The 25,034-nt window shown below is 35.5% G+C and overlaps 1 protein-coding gene across 2 annotated transcripts in view; it reads right to left on the bottom strand.

Annotated features, from left to right (window-relative positions):
- Positions 1-6,401: 6,401 nt before the first annotated feature.
- LOC127871388 (UPF0764 protein C16orf89 homolog) overlaps positions 6,402-25,034 on the bottom strand; it is a 37,371-nt gene continuing 18,738 nt past the window's right edge. The window contains exons 5-8 of one of the 2 annotated variants that reach the window (XM_052414258.1): positions 18,323-18,494; positions 16,594-16,971; positions 15,155-15,266; positions 6,402-9,604 (exon numbers count right to left, since the gene is read on the bottom strand). In XM_052414258.1, coding sequence (XP_052270218.1) covers positions 9,586-9,604; positions 15,155-15,266; positions 16,594-16,971; positions 18,323-18,494 — 681 coding nt within the window. In that variant the 3' untranslated portion in view covers positions 6,402-9,585. Of the gene's footprint in view, positions 9,605-13,056; positions 14,501-15,154; positions 15,267-16,593; positions 16,972-18,322; positions 18,495-25,034 lie in introns of those variants that run through there. The other variant, XM_052414257.1, reaches the window with a different exon arrangement.

The raw sequence follows: 25,034 nt of genomic DNA, 5'->3' as shown, positions 1-25,034 counted from the left end.
GATATTTAGGACATGACATAAGAATATCTAGGACATCACTTAAGGATATTTAGAGCATCACTTAAGCTAACTAGGACATGACTTAAGGATATCTAGGACATGACTTAAGAATATATAGGCCATCACTTAAGGATATTTAGGACATCACTTAGACTATCTAGGACATGACTTAAGGATATCTAGGACATGACTTAAGAATATCTAGGACATCACTTAGGTTATCTTGGACATCACTTAAGGATATTTAGGACATCACTTAAGGATATCCAGGACATGACTTAAGGATATCTAGGCCATCACAAATAATATATAGGCCTCAGGCTATTGGAAATGTTAAGATTGATCTTCAATATTGATCTTGCCATTGGACAAAGCGATTTTGCACAAGACAATGCTCATCACACACGTGTCACTTTAGCTTCACATTTCTTCCGATTACAAACTACGCAAATGTTTAACTCTTTGTGACAAACATGATGATTCAAATTTAACATTGTTTTCTTGTATTGCATGTTTATACTTGAACGGCATTTGTTTGTATCAGAGTCTCTGGTTGTATGTATACATTTTGCAGTTAATTCGCTATTCGAAAGACTATTAATGAATAAAGGTTTTCAACTAAGTAAAGTAATGAGTTATTTAAGAACAGAGCAGAACATACAGAATATATTTATTTCATGAAATATGTTTTTTTTTTTTTAAAGTTTAACTTTTCCTTAAAATCGTTCCTGGTTATTGTTTTTTTCTACTAACATTTAATAATTATAAGTACAAATACACGTAGTTGCTTTTATGTGACCAAATCGGATGCTTAAACAGTGTTGATTAATTGTTGCAGTCCTAACAATCAAACGGGTATTTGTAACGCAGTAATTGGTACACGCGCATCTCTCCCAGGCGAACCGGGTTAAATAATTAATTACAATACATATTTCTAATATCCATCCTATGTATATATATATATAGACAGTGATGTTCATTTAAATATGGTATACTTTGGTTAAATAATGTTTTTTAAGTAAGAAAACTCCAGTTCATATTTGAATACGGACTTGGTTTCTTTTTCCGCAGTGAAAAGGAACTGAGCTATCATAAAGTAAAACTTAGAAAAAATGAATTGCAATGAAAACTTTTCAAAACCAACCTTGGTAGAGACTTACTTGTTTTTATAAGCGCTGTATTTTGGTTCATTTAAACAAGTCTTATAAGTATGAAAATGCTAGTTCCTTATTTGTCTTGAAGGTAGTTGCAATAATCCAACTCCCAATCATAGACCCCCTTGAGCTCAACGTATATACTCATAAAAGCTCAGAGCATTCAGGAAGAACTAGTCCTTTTTCCTAATTCAATTGGCAAAAAAGGAACTTGAGTATTCATTAAAACAAATATGTTTTAATGTACCAGATCGTATTTTTATATAAAAAACAAGATGCGTTTGTGAAACACAATGTCCCCCTATATGACGTTTGACCTTGTAGGATGACCTTGACCTTGACCACTTCACCACTCAAAATGTGCAGCTCCATGAGATACACATGCATTTCAAATATAAACTTGCTAACTTCAATATTGCAGAAGTGACATTACATGAGCAATTTTGACCCATATATTTGACCTTGAAGGATGACCTTGACCTTTTACCACTCAAAATGTGCAGCTCCATGAGATACACATGCATGCCAAATATCAAGTTGCTATCTTCAATATTGCAAAAGTATTCATAAAATAAGCGATTTGGGCCACATATATTTGACCTCTGACCTTGAAGAATGACCTTGACCTTTCACCACTCAAAATGTGCAGCTCCATGAGATACACATGCATGCCAAATATCAAGTTGCTATCTTCAATATTGCAAAAGTACTCATAAAATGAGCGATTTTGGCCACATATATTTGACCTCTGACCTTGAAGGATGACCTTGACCTTCCACCACTCAAAATGTGCAGCTCCATGAGATACACATGCATGCCAAATATCAAGTTGCTATCTTGAATATTGAAATACTGCAAAAGTGTACATTAAATTAGGAATTTTGACCAATATATTTGACCTTTGACCTTGAAGGATGACCTTGACCTTTCACCAATCAAAATGTGCAGCTCCATGAGATACATATGCATGCCAAATATCAAGTTGCTATCTTCAATATTGCAAAAGTTATTGCAAACAGACAGGGCAAAAACAACATGTCCCCCACTACTATAGTGGGGGACATAAAGATAGGTTTTAGGATTGGTTGATGTGAATTTGTATTTGAAGTAGAAAATTCCAGTTCAGTCTCAAGACAACATAACTTATTGGGGACTTGTTAGCAAGAAATTGCAACACTTTTTTTTCTTTTATTTCAATTTACAATATATGTGACGACGTCAGCAGAAATCCGTACAAACGCGGTCGACGTTATTTTGAGCTACGCGTGATTGAAGTGTGGCGTTATAAAAATGGAAATACAATTATAATTATATTATGAAAAAATATTGAAACTTGAGATATATGCATGTTTTCGAAGAATGAAATGCCCCCGAGCTCTGATCGACAATGTACACTTATAATTTTTTAATTGGTTGGAAGTAACCGTTGCTTTGTTGAGCGACCTCTTCTAAAAATTTACTCATACGCAATTAATTTCCTTCTATATTACATATAAAATAGTTGAAGTTCGATATCATCTTTTACCATGATCAAGCGATACGTCACTTTATCATAATACATCATTGGAATGATAAATGCATAATCTTTTGAACAAATGCATATCATAAAATTCTATACGTCGTAACTCAAAATATTTACCTTTTCTGCACACCGGTTTTGACACCTGTGGAGGCGGCCATTTTGGGCTCAAATTTGTATGACCTACTTTCAAAGCCGGACCATCAACAGAAAAAGTAGAGCACAAACATGACTTTTTTTCTTATTGCTTACATATATACCTTCAATTTTACACCCAAACACGCCATTTGCAATGTTTTTTACAAATCCTAGGTAGCATGCGCTGAACAATGTGTGCTTAGTATCAAGTTGACTGCATGTAACCCTGCAAACAGGATTTCCGATTTAGGGGTTATGTGACCTATAAGAGAAACCCAACCCCTTCAAATTTGATAAAGACACTTTTCCCATTGATATAATCTGTTTTGAGAAAGGTCACAAAGTTCCCGTACAATGAAACACAGCTTTATTCATAAAAGTTGCCGTTGAAAGCGTCATGTAGATTAAACTAAAATGTGACTCCTAGAGATTAAACAAGTTTTCACTACAGCCTTATCAGAAAAACTGCCACACCCACTAGTAGCCATGTTTTTCCACTGACGGAACCATTTTCGAACTCGGCCGACATATGATAATAATACATGCTCTGAGTAAATTTTATCATGATGGGATCAAAAATGTGACTTCTAGAGTGCTAACAATGTTTCAATATAGCCTTATTTGGCAAACTGCCCGCCCCTTGGTTTCCATGTTTTTGGGCCAGAACCATTTTAAACTCAATAGAGATACTATAAGAACAAATGTTTATACAAATTTTCATTAACATTGGAAAAAAAAATTGGCTTCTAGAGTGTAAACAAGCTTTTTCTTTAATTTGACCCATTGACCTATTTTTTTACCTCACATGACCCGTCGTTGAATTCGGCCGAGACATCATTGAGACAAATCGTCTGACCAAGTTTCATGAATATTGGAAATAAATGTGGCCTCTAGAGTGTTAACAGGATAAATTGACGATAGATGACGCACAACGAGCGACGGACAAAAGGCAAATTAGATGCTCAGCATGTACATATTGTGCTTTCATGAGCTAAAAACAAGTGGCTGTGTTTATACAAAAAAAATTTTTATATATTAGTAAAAATCATAAAGCCAATAATTTAACGGAGTATTAATAATTTTAAATAACTGTTAGTGTTCATATATAGTTAAATTGTTGTTTTTTGTATGACTTTAGACAAATTTTTAAGTGAACCATTATAAAAGCTTATCAAGTAGATGTCAGTCTGTCTGTAAGTCAATTCGTTTGTCCCTCCCTCTTTCCAATCACCCATTCATCCGAAACCCACCCAAATCTATCCATCAATCCAACCATCAAACCATCCTATACCATCCCCCGTCCACCCATCCATCCATTTTAAACTTTGTTTATTGAACAAATACAAGTGCAATAAAACTTGTAAGCTTTTAAAACCTTTTCCTAACGACACACGCATTTTATCCCGTTTTCATGATGTCAATGATTTATCATAAATTCAAATGAATCTCAAAGCCCCAATCAACAAATGACTAAGGCACTACATGAGCACACATGATGCCCAAACTGTGATTATATGGTTTCTTTATCATTATATTTTGAAATTAAAGACAATGATTTAATGAACTAGTGGTTAAAATGACTAGATATTAGCATTACAATATGTTTACTGACTGGTGAAAATGTGTAAAAAATTAATAGCAAAATTACATGAAATTCAAGTATACCAATTGGTTATTTTGATAAGCAAAAATCAATTACTTTTATTTATGTTTGATAACTGACCATGTAAAATATACTGTAATTAGGAAGGTCATCATGTTGACAAAGAATGTTCATATTAGAGCACATAAAAAAGGGTAATTACGAACACAGGAATCAGGTAACTAAAATATACCCAGGCTAATATGAGTCATTCAAACGAGGCTTTATCACATTTAAAAACTCGGGCTTCACACAATCAACAGTCAAACAGGTTGAGTTGTCACCTTCCCATGTGACACTTATCATCGTTATCTCGTAAAATGTTCATCATGGAAAGAAAAACATGTTCTTTGCCCACGGTAACGACATAATGATCTTTGGACAATAGACCATGTTTTATCTGCGTCATAACTGGTCTCAAGAGAAGTCTACCTGCAGAAAAAGATAACCAGTATCAGCGTAAGATTACTAAAGCGACTGCGTGTCAATCAAATTATTTGCTGAATTGTTGTTTCATGCCCAAGCTTGACACAAATAGTTATTGAACACAGATACAAAATTAAAAAGCAAACACAACATGGTCACTTGAACAAGAAAGCTAAGTTGATAATATCTCATGGACTCGTATTTGGAAACACCTGAAAGATAAATTTCATCATGAATCCCCATGAAGCAAACATTGTTTAACAAAAGCAAACATTTTCATGAAGTTGCAGTACATCGATGTGCAATGGTATAACTATGCTGTATTTTTCTTAAGATTTCGTCTTTTGCAGAGAACATGCAGAGGAAGGGGTTATGCATTCATTCTTAAGATTGAAGTATTTGTTCCGAGATATATGTAATACAATGCTCTAAAGAAAAAGAAAAACTAAAGTGAATCATGTCGCTCATCGAAGAAAAAAAACAATGTGCGTTGCTATTGTTTCGTATAAAAAGTGTTGCCTTTTGTTTTCTGATCAATTTATTTTGTTTTTCGCGCAGATTTCCCACAAACCAATATAATCGATCAGGATATTTCCAGCTATAGTTGTACATACAGTGCAAAATATGATTCGCTGCCGGGCGATAACAAACGTCTACGATGAACAATAGGGTGGTTCCGTAACAGGCGAGACTGGTTAAAACTGGATTCGTCAATTTTCATTTACAGCCTGTTATGTTTAAACCAATATTCGCCTCATGCCCCCTTTAAAGAAACTAAAATGATTTATATCGATCTTTCAAATGACATAGGAATTAAAGATTTCAATTGTCAAGCAGTCTGGAGCCGAATTCAAGCACATTCTAAGCATGTTTTAAGGCTATGGTCAAAAATAAGCATTTTTTAAGCACTCCATATTTTTTAAAGTTCTTTTCAAGGTAAATCTTTATTTTCAAGCACTTTTAAAGGTCTGTGCGAACCCTGTTAAGGTTGAAAATTGTATGATCCTGTTTGTCAAAAAGTCTTAGATTATTTGTTTTGATTACCAAATTATATGGTATTGTTTACCATATAAACTGTTCATTGGTGAACTTTTCATGTCTTGAAACATGTTTTATAAAGTTTGTCAAAACATTTAGCAATATAAATAAACCACTAATCATGTGTCTTCATTTATTATGACAGGGGGTAATATATAACTTTTGTTGATGTAGCTCATCATACACATGATTGCGAAACACATTTACATGTAATATAAGATTGTTGGTTGCTATGGAAACATTATTTTGGCATTAACTTCTTTGTTGATCTAATTAATTCGATTTATATGAAAATGTTATTATGTTTATTTTAACTGATTTATAAAAGGTACCTTTTAATGCCTTACAAATAATACATGTTCATCTTTAATTGTTCTGAATTAGAAGTACATGTTGTTATTATTTGTGTTTATTTATGGCGGTTTTACTATGTGGGTTTCGTAAACAAATTGTAGTTAAATTATTTGGTCAAATAATCTTGTTCTTTTTCATGTTTGATATGTATGCGAAAGGATTTACTAATAAAATAAGGTGTTTTTGCTGTTCAAAACAGTAAAAATCGATATTTTATCTTTTTGTTGCCTTGGTAACCATGATTACCATCAGCAAAATGTCTGTACATTAACTTTTTTTACCAGCATATATGTATGGCACTTTTAAATACCATGTATGATGTTTACGTTGGGCGAAGTCTTTAATGGATTGAAATAAATACACTGTAAAATATGTGGATCTTTTCTAAAAAAAAGGACATGTTGCACTATAACTCAACCTATTTTCTTAGATTCTTTTTGTTACTATGTATTAAATAAATGTCATGTTGAAACAAAGATCATTGAATGTAAGCAGTTTAATCATATAATTGACAAAAACGTAAATATTAAGTTTTTTTCCTGATATTTAGACAATTTTAATGAAAATAATCTTTTTTATGTAAATTCGTTACCATAGCAACCACTGTGTTCAAATGTTTGTTTTTGTTTGAACATAAAATGTGAAAAACATGGCCAGTTCTACTAATGCATTGAATCTATGTGTGAATGCTATACAGTAAATGCATGTATACTGTATTTACAAAAGAGTTTGTTGTCAATGTCAATTGATATAGAAAACCGTTATTTAGCTATAAGATCGTATAAAGGGTGCATGTGTTCAAAACTCAATATTTCAAAAACTATTATAGTTAGAAACCTAAAACTTTGGATTTGACTTATGCTTGCATTCATCTTTTAAAAAATGACAAAAAACGAAAATGTGAATTTTCCTCGTTTGTACTGATTTTTGTAGACTATGACACAATTATATTGTCATTTACAAAGAATATTGCAAAACTAATGACAACTGTCAATCGGGGGGATACAGTTTTAAAACAAAACTTTCAACTTTTAAAATTCAAAACTTTCAGATAAGGTCAGCAAACATTTAAAAATTAAAAACTAGTTTAAAGCAATGTAACACAAATCAAAAAAAATGTGAAGAACACATATACAAAACGTGCACAGGAAAGTATAGTGAAAACTTTTAATACAACACATCAAATGTGTACAGGCAAACACACAATCATGATTTTGCTTAAAAGGGTCAAAGGCCCCAAGCTGCTCACTTGAGACCCCATGGAACTTAATTGTTCGGAGCAAAAAGTGCTCAGAAGGTTTCACAATTAACTTAAAAAGGAAAACTGCTTCAACACCTGGCGACATATTTTTGATAAATTTATGATAAGTCATTTTTGAACTCAAATACACACAAATTTTCTGTGCAAGTTTCATAACAAGTCTTTAATTTCTCTAGCATTTAAATCGTGTTAATTTACTACAGCCAGATTAGGAAAACTGCCCCATATCACGGCAACCATGGTTTTTCAATGAATAAGAACATTATCTCAAAAGTAGGAGATATCATTAAAACCAATGTTGAGCTTCGTAAAGATGGCATAAACAAACGTGACTTAAATTGAAGAGTGTTCACAAGCTTTTACTATAATTTGACCCTGTTAGCAGAATTTTGATCCCATGTGATCCAGTTTCGAAACCATTTGAGATATGATTGGGATAAATTATCACGTCATGTTTCATAGTGATTTGACAATAAATGTGTCCTATTATGTCCACAAGCTTTTTATTTCATTTGACTGTGTGACCTAATTTTGTTACACCAGATGACCCTGTTTTAAACTCAGCTGAGATATCTTTGGAACAAGAATTCAGACCAAGTTTAATAAAGATTAGACTATAAATGTGGTATCTAGAATGGTATCAATGTTTGTCAATTTAACATAGTGACCTTGTTATAAGCCCCATATGAAGAGATTTGAACTCGACTGAGGTATTATTTGGACAAATGTTGTGACCGAAAGATTGGGATATTAATGTTGCCTCTATAGAGTTCACAAGGCAAATATTGATGATGGACGATGCATGACGGACAACAAATAAGATAAAAGGTTATCACAATATCTCACTAAGAGCAAGTTGTGCTCAGGTGAGCTCAAAAGCAAACCATAAAACTTATAACAGATAAAATAATTCTTCCAATCCGTTAAAAAGTCTGCATATGAAATTTCCATCATATTGCAAAAATTAAGTGAGAATACAAACGGCAAAAAAAAGAAAAAAAAGAAATAAGATTGACAATGTGTCTATTTGCAAATTTGCTCATGCATAAAGCCCTATTTTCCCAGAGACTGGCTTATTATTTTGACTCTGATTTTATTAATATTTGCAAATGGAAATGAGAACCATATTTTACAATTGTGCATTGTTTCTGCCTGTTTATGAGTAGTTTTACAAATAATTGCACTATTTGTTAATAAGATTAAATATTGTAGGCACAACAATAAACTATGGCACATATAAAGTATATTACATGTTCAGATGTTGCACTTGTAATGACAAACATCAAACCCAGCATTGTGTTTATACAAAAACAAAATCATGATTTCTTTGACAAGAATTGCACACACAATGTAAAATCTATGATTTCGTTGCAAGAAGGTACAATGGTTAATATCACTCACCTTTCAAATTCATGTAAACTCTAGTTTCTGAAATATATTTACTGAATAAATGAAAATGAATAATATAAAATGAACTAATTTAATAGTAAAATTCATAATGTTTTACAATTAGAAGTTAACCCACCAGTTAAGTTTATTCATAAATTGCCGGCATTATTTTCAAATATAAATGCATCAGTCCATAAATTTATCCATTTGAAAGTCAATCCTGGCATAAGTTGAATTAATTAAAACTAGTATATTAATCCATTGATAATGCTATCTCTGTAAAGATTCATTTACAACACATCACACTTGAAAGTTGTTTCCATAATTTCTCTAGTCTGAATATACAAGAGCCTCTTTCTGGGAAAACTGGGCTTAATGCATGTCATCCCAGATTAGCCTGTGCAGCCTGCACAATCATGGACAAAACTTTGCAGTTTCGTGGTATTTTCCGTTTAAAGCAAGTCTGTGAAGCCTGTCTGTATTTTGAAGGCTTATCTGGGATGACACTTAACCCTTTGCATGCTGGGAAATTTGTTGTCTGCTAAAATGTTGTCTGCTGAATGTCTAAAATTAACATTTTCTTTGATTTTTTTCAAAGAATACTATCAGAATAGCAAACAGTTCTGTGGCGTCTCATCTGGATCCAAACTGTTTGCAAAGGCCTTCAAAATTCGGTTCCAGCACTGAAAGAGTTAATTGACATGCATTTAGCCCAGCTTTCCCAGAAGGAGACTCGCAATACTGTTATCTGTTATTGATACTGGGTCTGAAGGTAAGACAAAAACAAATATTTTAATATTTCATGTACATGAAACATTTTTTAGTTATTATTGACATATGTTTGCATGGTAAATGTATTTTGTTCAGGATAAACAACAAGCTTTCGATATATCACACGGACTCTGGATATTATGGTTTCATCTTTATATGCAATCAAATGTAAAATATAATTTTTCTGAATTACAATACATGTTTTTTTCAATAAAAGTTCCTTTAAATTATTGTTTTAATTAAATGTGGTCTAAAAAAAATTTTGGTAGCATTTTTGGTGACTCAGTCACAGTACTGGAGACAAACATATTATTTTACGTAAGATTCTATACATATATTCAGTGTATATCCTTAGTAACATAAATAAAAATTCTTTGTATATCAGTACATATATCATAACACTCATAATTAAGCGTTCAATAAGTCAACTGTCAAGCATACTTGAGTCTTTCAAATGAACAATCTTACCCAACCCCTACCTAAGCACCGAAGCAATTACAAACAATAACAGCAAAACAGATTTAATACGAAATTATTTGGTGATCCACAGAACTATTACCTACAAGTTTACTTTTACAAAACAATTAATTTCTGCTAAACCTTAATCTTGGAAAGTTGACAGATAAAATGCAGTAATAGTTATACAGAAAGAAAAAAAAGCTCACACTATATTGAATTCCTTACTGGCATAGTGCCTAATTCTGCAAATGCCCTAAATCAGCAATTTTTGTGTCAATCAGTTAGCTGCTTAAAAAACACAATTAAAACACCTTAGAAATGTGTTGTTTTATTCAAATTTAGGCACTACATCAGTAACTGATGAACACATATCTCTATCGAGATGCATGTCTAACTGTACATGACGAAGCTAAAAAATATGGGGTATGTTAAGGCAAGATTTATAGAAATGTATATTGGTATTGACAGTTTAACAAATGTATAACAGATATATATTGGTTTTGTAAAAAGGAACATACACAAACATTAGTAATACTTTAAGATAATATAGACAAAAATACATTAATATTATTATAGTTTTTGTATGTTAACAAACAACAACATGCACATTAATAATAATGCAGCTAAATTATAACCATCACAAGTGTGTGAAATGATAACCCTTCAATACCATACAAAATGTATAATGGCTTTCAAGACAATGGGTTGACATTTCATGTATGAATCTCACTGACAAAGCAACAATCATATCAAAATTTAATGATTATACAAGCTTTACAGAAGTGTAGTAATGTTCATATTTACAAAATTATACCTAACAAACAAACTTAACTAAGCACTATTATGCCAACATAAAGAAACAAAAACATGTAAAAATGTGTTTGTTTTGTTTTTTGCATTTTCAACAGTATTTCAGTCATACCACAGCAGTAAGTTCATAAACTCACACTTTTCTAGGGTTAATAGCTGGATTACCAGTACTAAATGCCTATACTTATGCCAGTTACTGACAACTACCCTGCATCAAAGATACAGAGAGAATAGCAATAGAAAGAATTTCATTACCAATCCTTACAGTTATTAGAACAAGCCTGGGATAAAACCCCTAAACTGGATTTTTGCTAAGAAAAGACAAAAAATATCATAAAAGCGGAAAGTGCCATCTCTGATTAGCTTGTGCCGACTGCACAAGCTAATCTGGGACAAAACTTTACGCACAAGCATCAAAACACCTTTACACAGAGCAGAGCTCATTCATAGTACAGCACTCTACCAACTGAGCTAACTGCCCCAAAATGCTAAACTGAGCACTCATATACCAACTAAAATAATAAAGAAATCTCATGAACACAGAAGTAAACAAGACACTTGTATAACCATTCTAATTAATAAACAATCAAATTCAAATGACTGATGACTTTCTAAATAGTTGGTTTACAATATAAAAAAAAACATACTTAAAACATAATTTTTTCAGTAAAACAAACTTACTTGATTATCATTGATTCAAACTACAAAGAAACAAGAGCCTTGTCAAGGACAAAACATTAGTCCTCTACCATGTAAACATTTCACGTTCACAACCATTTTAGCCATTTTCAACAAGAAGCCATAACAAGAAGCCATTTTGAAGCCAGTTGAATAGTTTAAAAATTACATCATCAAACCATAATTTGCAATAGGAAGAATGAGTCTGCAGGAAAAAGTTTGCATTTATTATTTCCTTAGGTAACCTATATTCTCCAAACAATGCCCAACAAAACAAATAACATACACTTAACTTAAACAACAAACAGCCAAATCACAGACATACATAAATATTCAGATCTATTAAAGTATAGAAACATACAAGCTTTTCAAGCATGGAAAAAACTTATGTGACGGCTTAAACCGTAATCTTCTGCGTGACTTTGCATTTTCAACAGTATTTCAGTCATACCACCGCAGTCAATTCATAAACTCACACTTTTCCAGGATTAGCTGGATAATACCAGTACTAAATGCTTATACTTATGCCAGTTACTGACAACTACCCTGCATCAAAGATACAGAGAGAATAGCAATAGAAAGAATTATATTACAAATCCTTACAGTTATTAGAACAAGCCTGGGATAAAACCCCTAATAATGGCTTTGAGCTGTGCTCTGCCAAAAAGGGAGATTAATGCATGTGAGTTAAGTGTAGTCCCATATTAGAATGTGCAATTCCACAGGCTAATCAGGGACGACACTTTTGGCCTAAACTGGATTTTTGCCAGGAAGAGACAAAAAATATCATAAAAGCGGAAAGTGCCATCTCTGATTAGCTTGTGCAGTCTGCACAGGCTAGTCTGGGACAAAACTTTACGTACAAGCATTAAAACACCTTTGCACAGAGCAGAGCTCATCCATAGTCCAGCACTCTACCAACTGAGCTAACTGCCCCAAAATGATAAACTGAGCACTTATATACCAACTAAAATAATAAAAAAATCTCATTGATTCAAACTACAAAGAAACAAGAGCCCTGTCAAGGACAAAACAACAGTCCCCTACCATGTTAACATTTCACTTTCACAACCATTTTAGCCATTTTCAACAAGAAGCCATAACAAGTAGCCATTTTGAAGCCAGTTGAATAGATAAACATGAGCTGTCAGAGCACAGTGCGCTCGACTATTTCAGTGCTTGACAGTATAACGTAAGCCATCATGGAGAAATTGTTCATATTCAATAATTGAATAGACGATCTTTCAAAATTAAAAAAAGGGAAATTTTTTATTTATTTATTTTTTTGGAGGGGGGGGGGGGTGTAGGGGGGGTTGAGAGGGGGTTATAATGTGGGGTGTGGTCATTTATTAGATGATCTTTCAAAAATAAAAAAAAGGACATAAAAAAAAAATTGTTGTGGGGGAGGGGGGGGGGGCAGGGATTCTGGGTTGGGGCGTGGGGTATTGTTTGGGTGAAATCCATTGTGGTATTCAGGTAAGTGTTGTTTTGTCAAAGTATTAAAAAAATCTGATAATAAATAAAGAAGTTAAGGCAATGTAAGTAAAGTAATATGCATATTATAATGGAAAAAGGGCCATAATTCTTACAAAATGCTTGATACAGTTGTCTGCTCTTGTTTATAGATTGGGGTCATGTTGGTAAAGAAGTTTGCAAAATATGAAAGCAATATGTCAAGGGACATTGAAAATATTTGATGTGGTACGCAAACTTTAACATAGATTTATCAATAATATGCATAATCTAAGTGGAAAAGGGGCCATAATTATTACAAAATGCTTGTTAGAGTTGTCTGCTCTTGTGTATAGGTTGGGGCCATGTTGGTAAAGAAGTATGCAAAATATGAAAGCAATATGTCAAGGGACATTGAAAATATTTGGGGTAGTACGCAAACTTTAACATTTGCTGCATATTCTAAGTGGCAAAGGGGCCATAATTAGAGTTGTCTGCTCTTGTTTATAGGTTGGGGTCATGTTGGTAAAGAAGTATGCAAAATATGAAAGCAATATGTCAAGGGACATTGAAAATATTTGGGGTAGTACTCAAACTTTAACATTTGCACGCAAACGCCAACGCCGACACCGGGGTGAGTAGGATAGCTCCACTATATATATTTCATATATAATAGTCGAGCTAACAATTACATCATCAAACCATAATTTGCAATAGGAAGAATGAGTCTGCAGGAAAAAGTTTGCATTTATTATTTCCTTATGTTCTCCAAACAATGCCCAACAAAACAAATAACATACACTTAAACAAAAGATAGCCAAATCACAGACATACATAAATATTCAGATCTATTAAAGTATAGAAACATAGAAGCTTTTCAAGCATGGAAAAACTTATGTGACGGCTTAAACCGTAATCTTCTGCGTGACAGAATTCGATAAAAAATATACAGAATCACAATACATACGACAGATATGCCAGCCATTGTTGACATGGAGATGGTATCGTGTTGAGATTTCACAATATCACTAGGCAGTCGTTGATTTAACTCTGCATTTTTGTCCTGCCCACTTTTCCCAAGAATGAACTCATGACGAATCTCTTCTTCTCTCCTTCTCTCCATTTCCTTGTTATCATCATCATACTCATAATCATCCTCTTCTTCATCATTGTAATCCTTCACTGGATGCAAACCGGCTGCATCACTCTTTTCATCAAGATCTTTGTCATGATCAGCACCACCATTTTTCCCCAGGTTCCTCCCATTGATGTGTCCATGCACATTCTCTTTATCATGATCGTCATACTCGGCGTTGTATTCCTCGTCGTTATCATTATCATTATTCCTAGCGTGATCTTCAATTTTCGCACCTTCGTCATCCCTTTTCACTGCATGGCCTTCTTTGACCCTAGCATAATAAGCATCATCCATTTTATTATCATCCTTTTCCTCTTCCTTGTCGTCATCATAATCATCATCCTCATTAACATCCCCATCATCAGCATAATTCTCATCTTCCTTATTCCCTAAATCAGAACCCACTTTGTTCCTCATGTTTCGATGTATTGCATCATCAACATTGCTATCAATATTTCTACCCAATGTATTGTTTACTTTGTTTACCCTGTCTTTACTATAACCCTGAACAACTAAATTCTGTGGTGCTTTTATAACATTATGAAAACTGTCATCATTTCCAACACCATCATCACCAACACCACCATGAGGTAAATAATTATCATCCCAGCGTTTATTGTTCAGTTCACTGAGCCCTGCCTTAATATCTATAGGATCAATACCACCCTCCTGTTTCCCCACAAGCTCCCCTTTGACCTTTGCATTATCTCCTTTGACCCCCTGCTTTCCAGCAATATCCCCTCCGACCTTCGTATAGTCTAGAATACCTCCTTTGCCCCCTTTTTTCCCTTCCATTGACCCTCTGAATTGCACTTTATTTGATATATTCACAGCCCTGGTTAGTGGTAGAAATGTACTAGTAGAAGCAATTAAGCTATATGATGTGCTAAGCGCCACCACCTTGTTGCTAAGTAAAGATGCTGACCTTTGTGACCTTCTGAGGGTCAAGGTCAAAGGTGAATGCTCCAATGTCAGGTAACGTAAATACAACACTAATGCTCCACTGGCTACTGCTGTTTTGTGTGCAAGACAGTTGCCTGAAAAAAGTGTAAAACTATGATTACACTGGTAAGGCTTCTAAAACTGACAAAAAGAGAAACAAAGCAAGTAGTGTAACATTCAATATACTTAAAAAAATTCTATTTTAATGTTAAATAAGATTTTGCTTTTAAAATATTTTCTACTTATTCAAGCTTTCTAGAAAATCAAGATCAGAACTAGAACTACATATTGATCTCCAATGTCAAGTATAAAAGTTTTAATGTGTTCTAGCATCAGACATATCATCAAATGAAAGTCCTTTAGTCACTTCTTCAATTCATGTCAAATTGCAAATAAATGATAACAACAATCATTCATCTCAAATCGCCTTTTTAAAATTTTATTTAACAAAAAAACACAAGTTTCTGTTTATCATGGAGATTAACTGCAGAATGATACACGAAAGTCTTAAGCCAGGATGGCCACAAGTTCAAGTATATAATTCATTATGTTCATTGACGTTTCAAAGAAATGTGCACTCCATTGAATGCAACAGGTCAATTAAGTTTTATGAAAATGTGCAAAATCACAAAATATATCAAATATAAGATAGCTGCCAGTAGGCCTTCTTTAGTCTGATTTAGTAAAACCATTTTTATTCGTCTTTTTAGATTTCGAACTGCATAGAGTTTCACATAAATTCAATAAAAAAATAGCTGGAGAATTTGAAAAACAAAAACTTCTATCAAGATGGCTGCGAGTGGTCTATTTTCAATATCTGAGAAAAAGAGTCATGCACTTCAGAATGTGAAGGGTGAGAACAGGAATCGAAAAACAAGAGCTGTCTCCATAGGATGACATATGCCCCGGAAAAACGCTTTGATAGAAGTTATGAGCATTTTTCGAAACCAAAACGCAGATTTCGAAACCTAAACGAAGACCCTAAGTTCAAGTTCAAGTTCAAAGGGGTCAAAATTTGTGTGCGTATGGAAAGGCCTTGTCCATATACACATGCATACCAAATATGAAGGTTACATCTGAAGCGACATAGAAGTTGTGAGCATTTTTCGAAACCTTAATGCAAATATTGTGACGGACAGACAGACAGACGGACGGACGGACAGTGCGATCACTATATGCCCTCCTTCGGGAGCATAAAAAAGAATAAGAAGTTTGACAGACAAGAACTGTTAATAGATCAAAATCTGGAGACTCCAGTAACTGTCTTGAAACTTTGTTTTAGGTGGGGGGAACTATTGTTGATAATATGGTATCATCAAATACAAATTAAATACTTTGTTAAAATTTATTTTTATGTCATTTTAATAAGTTGTTATTTAAGAAAAAATATAATAAAAACTCATTAAATAGCTGTTTATGTACCTGTCATAGTTTTCTCCACCAGCAATTTTCTTCCTTGGCGATGATGATCCATTTTCAGACCAACCCCTACCTTAGCTGCTTCATTATGCCCTGGCAAAGGCATATTCAAATAGTCATGCCCCTGCTGAGGTATATTCATATTCTTCACCAAGGGATTTTTCTTCCTCAAATATTCTGGTGGAAGGACCTTCTCCTGTGAATCAATGTAATCTTCATCAATGTCTCCCATCATCTCTCTCATTTTTTCGTCTATTTCTGATTTATACTTCATGCGTGGCATTTTCCCGTAGCAGCCATTACTGTGTTGCCATGACAGCACCTGAGGCAGGAACTCCAGCTGCAGAAACTCATGGTAACCGAGGCTGGGGCATACGAACACTGTGAATTAGAAACAACAGAAATGAGCCTCCCTCTGGGAAAACCAGGTTTAATGCATGTGCCTAAAGTGTTGTCAAAGATTAGGCTGTGAAGTCAGCACAGGCTAATCAGGGCCGACACATTCAGCTTTTATGGTAGTTTTTCTTGTAAGTCTTTTATTAGTGAAAATCCAGTTTAGGGGGAAAGTGATGTCCTTTATTAGCCTGTGTGGACTGCACAGGCTAATGTAGGACAACACTTTAAGCACATGCGATTCAGTTTGAAGGGTTTCATTTGGTAGTTTGTTTTGTTTTTTAATTGTATTCATCATCACATTTTGTATGGTGTATTGTGTGATATATCAAACAACATATATCTATAATTGTTTATCTAGTAGGGGCCATTAAAACACATCCCACTTGTTTATACGGCTGGAATTGAAAAATAGTATTGGAACTTTTATTATGGGTATAGAAAAACACTTAAAGTTTTCAACTGGTATCAAGAAATTTCACTTATTTAATGACCTTTAATAAATCAATTCAATAACACTTATAAAGAAGAAACAAGGTTTGTATCAAGAAATTTACTGCCATCATTCCCATACCTTTTATTCAAGCTCTTTGGATTGGGGAAATCGCGGCTTTTTGACTAATATTTGGAGATTAACGATGTTTTGCTAAAAATCCTTCAAAATTGAGAATAAAAGAGTTTCTAATAATACACTTACATAAGTTCAACTTATAGAGCTGCATGGGAGATCAACTAAATGTTAAGATAAAAATTTGGTGAGGGGGGGGGGGGGGCTTCAATTGGGAATTTGTAGGTCCCATTAGGAAAATAAATCTTTGACCTTGAAGGATGACCTTGACCTTTCACCACTCAAAATGTGCAGCTCCATGAGATACACATACATGCCAAATATCAAGTTGCTATCTTCATTATTGCAAAAGTTATGGCCAATGTTAAAGTTTGACGCAAACAAACAAACCAACAAACAGACAGGGCAAAATCAATATGTCCCCCAGTATAGACTGGGGGACATAAAAACACTAGAGAAGATTCAATGAGTGCAGTGATATGATCCAAATCCTATTATCAATTGATCCTTGTGCTGGGAAAACTGGGGTTAATGCATGTGCGTAAAGTGTTGTCCCAGATTAGCCTGTGCAGTCTGCACAGGCTATCTGGGACGACACTTTCCACCTATAAATATACTGTATTTTCTTTAAGACAAAAACTTCCTTTATATGAAAAATTTCATAAAAGCAGACAGTCTCTGGGACAACACTTTACGTACATGCATTAAGCCCAATTTAACCATAACCAGACTCAATAGCAAACAATGCAAACAAACAACCTAGAAGCCTACATTGTTCGAGTAAGAGGTCCTGGAAGGCAGGGGGGAGAACTCCACCAGGGAACTTGGCACGCATGTTCTGCATCTGCAGGAAGTTGTTGGTGCACATCTCCTGGCGCAGGCTTACAAGGCTTCGCTGACGCAGCATCATCAGCCCCTCTGACAGCTTCTTTGAACAGCCCACCTTCAGGACATAGAAATGGATCTAAGATTTCAGCCAAAAGTTTAATCTTCTCCCCCAGAAATTGTAAAACAATTAATTTAAGACACGTTCTCGCCAAACCGGACTTAATGCATGCACAGGCTAATCAGGGACGACATTTTCTATCTAAACTGGATTTTCTTTAAGATGGGGCTTCTCTAAACAAACAAGAAACCGTCGCAGACGGGTGATGCTCTCCAAAGTTTTTTTTGTCACAATATTGCACTATATATTTAGATAAAAGGAAACGTCTTGAGGGGCATAACTTTGGACAAAATAATACGATGGATGGTTTAGCAACTTAAAAATTTCAAACGGCCATAACTCTCTAAACAAGAAACCATCGGAGACGGGTGATGCTCCCCACAGGATTTTTTTGTCACAATATTGCACTATATATTCAGATAAAAGGAAATATCTTGAGGGCACAGTAGTTGGGGGGACAAGAATTTTTTTATATAAAATTTCAAAGGGCCATAACTCTGTGAAAAATCATCCGACCAGAACCCGCTGATAATATGCACATCTCCTCTTGGTAGTGAAGCTTCCCATAAAGTTTCATGAAATTCCGGTCATTAGTTGCTGAGAAATAGCCCAGACAAGAATTGCACTATATGTACAGTTAATGGAAAATTTCAAATGGCCATAACTCTGTGAAAAATCATCAGACCAGAACCCGCTGATAATATGCACATCTCCTCTTGTTAGTGAAGCTTCCCATAAAGTTTCATTGAATTCCGGTCATTAGTTGCTGAGAATTAGCCCGGACAAGAATTGCACTATATGTACAGTAAATGGAAATTTTCAAAGGGCCATAACTCTGTGAAAAATCATCCGACCAGAACCCGCTGATAATATGCACATCTCCTGTTGGTAGTGAAGCTTCCCATAAAGTTTCATTGAATTCCGGTCATTAGTTGCTGAGAAATAGCTCGGACAAGAATTGCACTTTATGTACAGTTAATGGAAAATTTCAAAGGGCCATAACTCTGTAAAAAATCATCCGACCAGAACCCGCTGATAACATGCACATCTCCTCTTGGTAGTGAAGCTTCCCATAAAGTTTCATTGAATTCCGGTCATTAGTTGCTGAGAAATAGCCCGGACAAAAATTGTGCACAGACGCACACACGGACGCACGGATGGACAGACAGACGAAGCGGCGACTATATGCTCCCCCCAAAATTTTTTGGGAGAGCATAATAAATCATCTAACCAGAACCCACAAATAACATGCGCATCTCCTCAAGGTAGTTAAGCTTCCCATAAAGCTTCATTGAATTCCAGTCAGTAGTTGGGGAGAAATAGCCCGGACAAGAATTGCACTATATGTACAGTTTATAGAAAATTTCAAAGGGCCATTACTCTGTGAAAAATCATCCGACCATAACCGGCTGATAATATGTACATCTCCTGTTGGTAGTGAAGCTTCCCATAAAGTTTCATTGAATTCCCGTAATAAGTTGCTGAGAAATAGCTCGGACAAGAATTGCACTATATGTACAATGGAAAATTTCAAAGGGCCATAACTCTGTGAAAAATCATCTGATGAGAACTGGCTGATAATATGCACATCTCCTCTTGGTAGTAAAGCTTCTCATAAAGTTTCATTGAATTCCAGTCATTAGTTGCTGAGAAATAGCCCGGACAAGAATTGCACTATATGTACAATGGAAAATTTCAAAGGGCCATAACTCTGTAAAAAATCATCCGACGAGAACCGGCTGATAATATGCACATCTCCTCTTGGTAGTGAAGCTTCCCATAAAGTTTCATTGAATTCCGGTCATTAGTTGCTGAGAAATAGCCCCGAGAAGAATTGCACTATATGTACAATGGAAAATTTCAAAGGGCCATAACTCTGTGAAAAATCATCCGACCATAACCAGCTGATAATATGCACATCTCCTGTTGGTAGTGAAGCTTCCCATAAAGTTTTATTGAATTCCCGTAATAAGTTGCTGAGAAATACTAGTAGCTCGGACAAGAATTGCACTATATGTACAATGGACAATTTCAAAGGGCCATAACTCTGAGAAAAATCATCCGACGAGAACCTGCTGATAATATGCACATCTCCTCTTGGTAGTGAAGCTTCCCATAAAGTTTCATTGAATTCCAGTCATTAGTTGCTGAGAAATAGCCCGGACAAGAATTGCACTAAATGTACAATGGAAAATTTCAAAGGGCCATAACTCTGTGAAAAATCATCCGATGAGAACCGGCTGATAATATGCACATCTCCTCTTGGTAGTGAAGCTTCCCATAAAGTTTCATTGAATTCCAGTCATTAGTTGCTGAGAAATAGCCCGGACAAGAATTGCACTATATGAACAGTCAATGGAAAATTTCAAAGGGCCATAACTCTGTGAAAAATCATCCGACCAGAACTGGCTGATAATATGCACATCTCCTTTTGTTAGTGAAGCTTCCCATAAAGTTTCATTGAATTCCAGTCATTAGTTGCTGAGAAATAGCACGGACAAAAATTGTGCACACACGGACAGACGAAGCAGCAACTATATGCTCCCCCCAAAATAAATTTTGGGGGAGCATAAAAACTCCTATGCAGACTGCACAGGCTAATCTGGAAGGACACTTTACACACATGTTCTAAACCCGTTTTTACCAAAGCTAGGCTCATTTTGATAAATCCAAAACAACAAACAGCAGCTTGTGGTCATTTATCTCAAACAAAACCCAACTGCTTTTTTTGTATTCAATGGCTTTACAGCTAAACATGTGATATCATTGGATAGCATTGGACAATATTGAAAATTCATTTAATACCTTTATAAATAATTGTCACCAAAGGTAATCATTGTCTATGAGATGATAATATTAAAAGTAATTTCTGTAGCTATTTTGATGTTTATTGTCTGGAATATATATCATTTAAAATGATTGCTATCAGAACAAGGGCTGTTTGTAAAACATGCATGCCCCCCATACGGGCTCTCAGTTGTAGTGACAGCCATTGTGTGCATATGTTTTTTGTCACTGTGACCTTGACCTTTGACCTAGTGACCTGAAAATCAATAGGGGTCATCTTCGAGTCATGATCAATGTACCTATAAAGTTTCATGATCCTAGCCATAAGCGTTCTTGAGAAATCATCGGGAAACCATTTTACTATTTCTGGTCACCGTGACCTTGACCTTTGACCTAGTGACCTGAAAATCAATAGGGGTTATCTGCCAGTCATGATCAATGCACCTATGAAGTTTCATGATCATAGGCATAAGCGTTCTTCAGTTATCATCCGGAAACCATTTTACTATTTCGGGTCACCATGACCTTGACCTTTGACCTAGTGATCTGAAAATAACTAGGGGTTATCTGCGAGTCATGATAAATGTACCTATGAAGTTTCATGATCCTAGCCATAAGCGTTCTTGAATTATCATCCGGAAACCATTTTACTATTTCCGGTCAACGTGACCTTGACCTTTGACCTAGTGACCTGAAAATCAATAGGGGTCATCTGCGAGTCATGATCAATGAACCTATGAAGTTTCATGATCCTAAGCATAAGCGTTCTTGAGTTATCATCAGGAAACCATTTTACTATTTCGGGTCACCGTGACCTTGACCTTTGACCTAGTGACCTGAAAATCAATAGGGCTCATCTGCAAGTCATGATCAATCTACCTATCAAGTTTCATGATCCTAGGCATAAGCGTTCTTCAGTTATCATCCTGAAACCATTTTACTATTTCGGGTCACCGTGACCTTGACTTTTGACCTAGTGACCTGAAAATCAATAGGGGTCATCTGCCAGTCATGATCAATCTACATTTAAAGTTTCATGATCCTAGGCCTAAGCGTTCTTTAGTTATCATCCGGAAACCATTTTACTATTACGGGTCACCGTGACCTTGACCTTTGACCTAGTGACCTGAAAATCAATAGGGGTCATCTGCGAGTCATGATCAATCTACCTATAAAGTTTAATGATCCTAGGCCTAAGCGTTCTTCAGTTATAATCCGGAAACCATTTTACTATTTCTGGTAACCGTGACCTTGACCTTTGACCTAGCGACCTCATAATCAATAGGGGTCATCTGCGAGTCATGATAAATGTACCTATGAAGTTTCATGATCCTAGGCCCAAGCCTTCTTGAGTTATCATCCGGAAACCACCTGGTGGACGGACCGACAGACAGACCGACATGTGCAAAGCAATATACCCCCTCTTCTTCGAAGGGGGGCATAATAAAATGTAAAACTTTAATTTGTATGTCATTCTACTTACATTACACTGTTTGAATAATAACTGTAGACTACTTAGGTTTAAGTTTGTCTAATAAAGTGTTCATAAAACTAATTCTTTCACAAGATAAGTCAGTCAAGCAACTGAGGCCTAACATGGTAAGTCACTAGCTACATAAGCCCATAGAAATGAGACTCCTTTATTGGAAAATTGGGCTTAATGCATGTGTTTAAACTTGTCCCAGGTTAGCCTGTGCAGTATGCACATCCCGGGGGGGGGGGGGGGGGGGGGGGGGGGGGGATTGAAATCATAAATTTGCTTGTATATAAATGCATATAGATTTGAAAGTATCAGTATCAAAATGGGAAGGATAATTGTCATTCTTGTATATAAATGGGTATCAAAAAAGTAAATTTCAGTAGCGAGAAAGATGCAGTAACTCCAGGCAGTAACTTGACAGTTTTTATCTGTTTCTTGATCGACCAAGATGATACTGTGACGTCATATATTAACATACGTCATATATTAAGTGACGAAATGGTTACATTCAAAATTCTTGTATTGAAATGGGTCCACTTTCTCAATGGTATCGTATACAAATGGGTCTGCTTTTTCAAAAATCTTGTATCAAAATGGGTCTTCTTTTTCAGAGTTTTGGTATTAAAATGGGTCACATTTCGGAAGTCTCGGCGGGACACCCCTACCCTAAAATTTGACCTTGTTTTAGACCGGGCATGTTCCATGTTCAAACTTTACCTACACATCATCTAGATACAACTTCTGACCAAGTGTGGTGATGCTCGGTTGAATTAGAGAGCGGACACCATGCTGAATGTTTAAAACGCACTAAGTGACCCCATGACCTAGTTTTTGACCCGGCTTGACCTATATTCGAACTTGACCTAGACATCATCTAGATACAACATCTGACCAAGTTTGGTGAAGATCGGATGAAAACACTATAATTAGAGAGCAGACACTTAATACGGACCGACCGACAGACCAACCGACAGACCAACCGACCAACAATCAAGCTCACTCCTATTAACCCCCCTAAACTTCGTTTGTGGGGGTATAACAATCCAACAAGGGACAAAATTGTCACAAAACCAGGTTTTCATTGTGAAAAAAAATCTGATAAAGGGAGGCAACTCAAACTGAACTTTTGAAATGAACAAAGAAAATTAACCCCCTTTGTAAGTTTGTTTTAAAATAAATCTATTTTTAGTCGTGGCGACCTTGACATTGGAGATATGCACATGAATTTTTTTTTTGACCTTTGACCATGAAGGATGACCTTGACCTTTCACCACTAAAAATGTGCAGCTTCATAAGATACACATGCATGGCAAATATCAAGTTGCTATCTTCAATATTGCAAAAGTTATGAGCAACGTTAAAGTTTTCGGACGGACACACGGACGGACGGACGGTCAAAATTTGTGTGCGTATGGAAAGGCGTTGTCCATATACACATGCATACCAAATATGAAGGTTATATCTCAAGGGACATAGAAGTTAAGAGCATTTTTCGAAACCTAAACGCAGATTTTGAAACCTAAACGCAGACCCCTACTTCAAGGTCAAGGTCACAGGGGTCAAAATTGTTGTGCGTATGGAAAGGCCTTGTCCATATACACATGCATACCAAATATGAAGGTTATATCTCAAGGGACATTTATGGCCATTTTTGACCTTTGAACTCAAAGTGTGACCTTGACCTTGGAGATATCGACGTAATTATTTCGCGCGACACACCTTCCAATGATGGTGAACAAATGTGCCAAATGATTTTAAAATCTGAAAATGAACGACATAGTTATGGCTCGGACAAGCTCATTTATGGCCATTTTTGACCTTTGAACTCAAAGTGTGACCTTGACCTTGGAGATATCGACGTAATTATTTCGCGCGACACACCGTCCAATGATGGTGAACAAATGTGCCAAATGATTTTAAAATCTGACAATGAACGACATAGTTATGGCCCGGACAAGCTTGTTCCGCCCGCCCGCCAGCCAGCCAGCCAGCCCGCCCGCATTCGCCAATCTAATAACCATTTTTTTCCTTCGGAAAACCTGGTTAATAAAGCAAAACGTGTTGTTGCTGACTTGCCTGTGGAAACAGCACAGGCCAATCTGGGATGACAGTTTACTGTGCAAACAGTACAGGCCAATCTGGGATGACAGTTTACTGTGCAAACAGGACAGGCCAATCTGGGATGACAGTTTACTTTGCAAACAGCACAGGCCAATCTGGGATGACAGTTTACTGTGCAAACAGCACAGGCCAATCTGGGATGACAGTTT

Source organism: Dreissena polymorpha, chromosome 3 (assembly GCF_020536995.1).
Source record: "Dreissena polymorpha isolate Duluth1 chromosome 3, UMN_Dpol_1.0, whole genome shotgun sequence".
In the NCBI taxonomy this organism is placed as follows: domain Eukaryota; kingdom Metazoa; phylum Mollusca; class Bivalvia; order Myida; family Dreissenidae; genus Dreissena; species Dreissena polymorpha.
The sequence above is the reverse complement of the archived record's forward strand: the minus strand, read 5'-3'. Positions and strand labels throughout refer to the sequence as shown.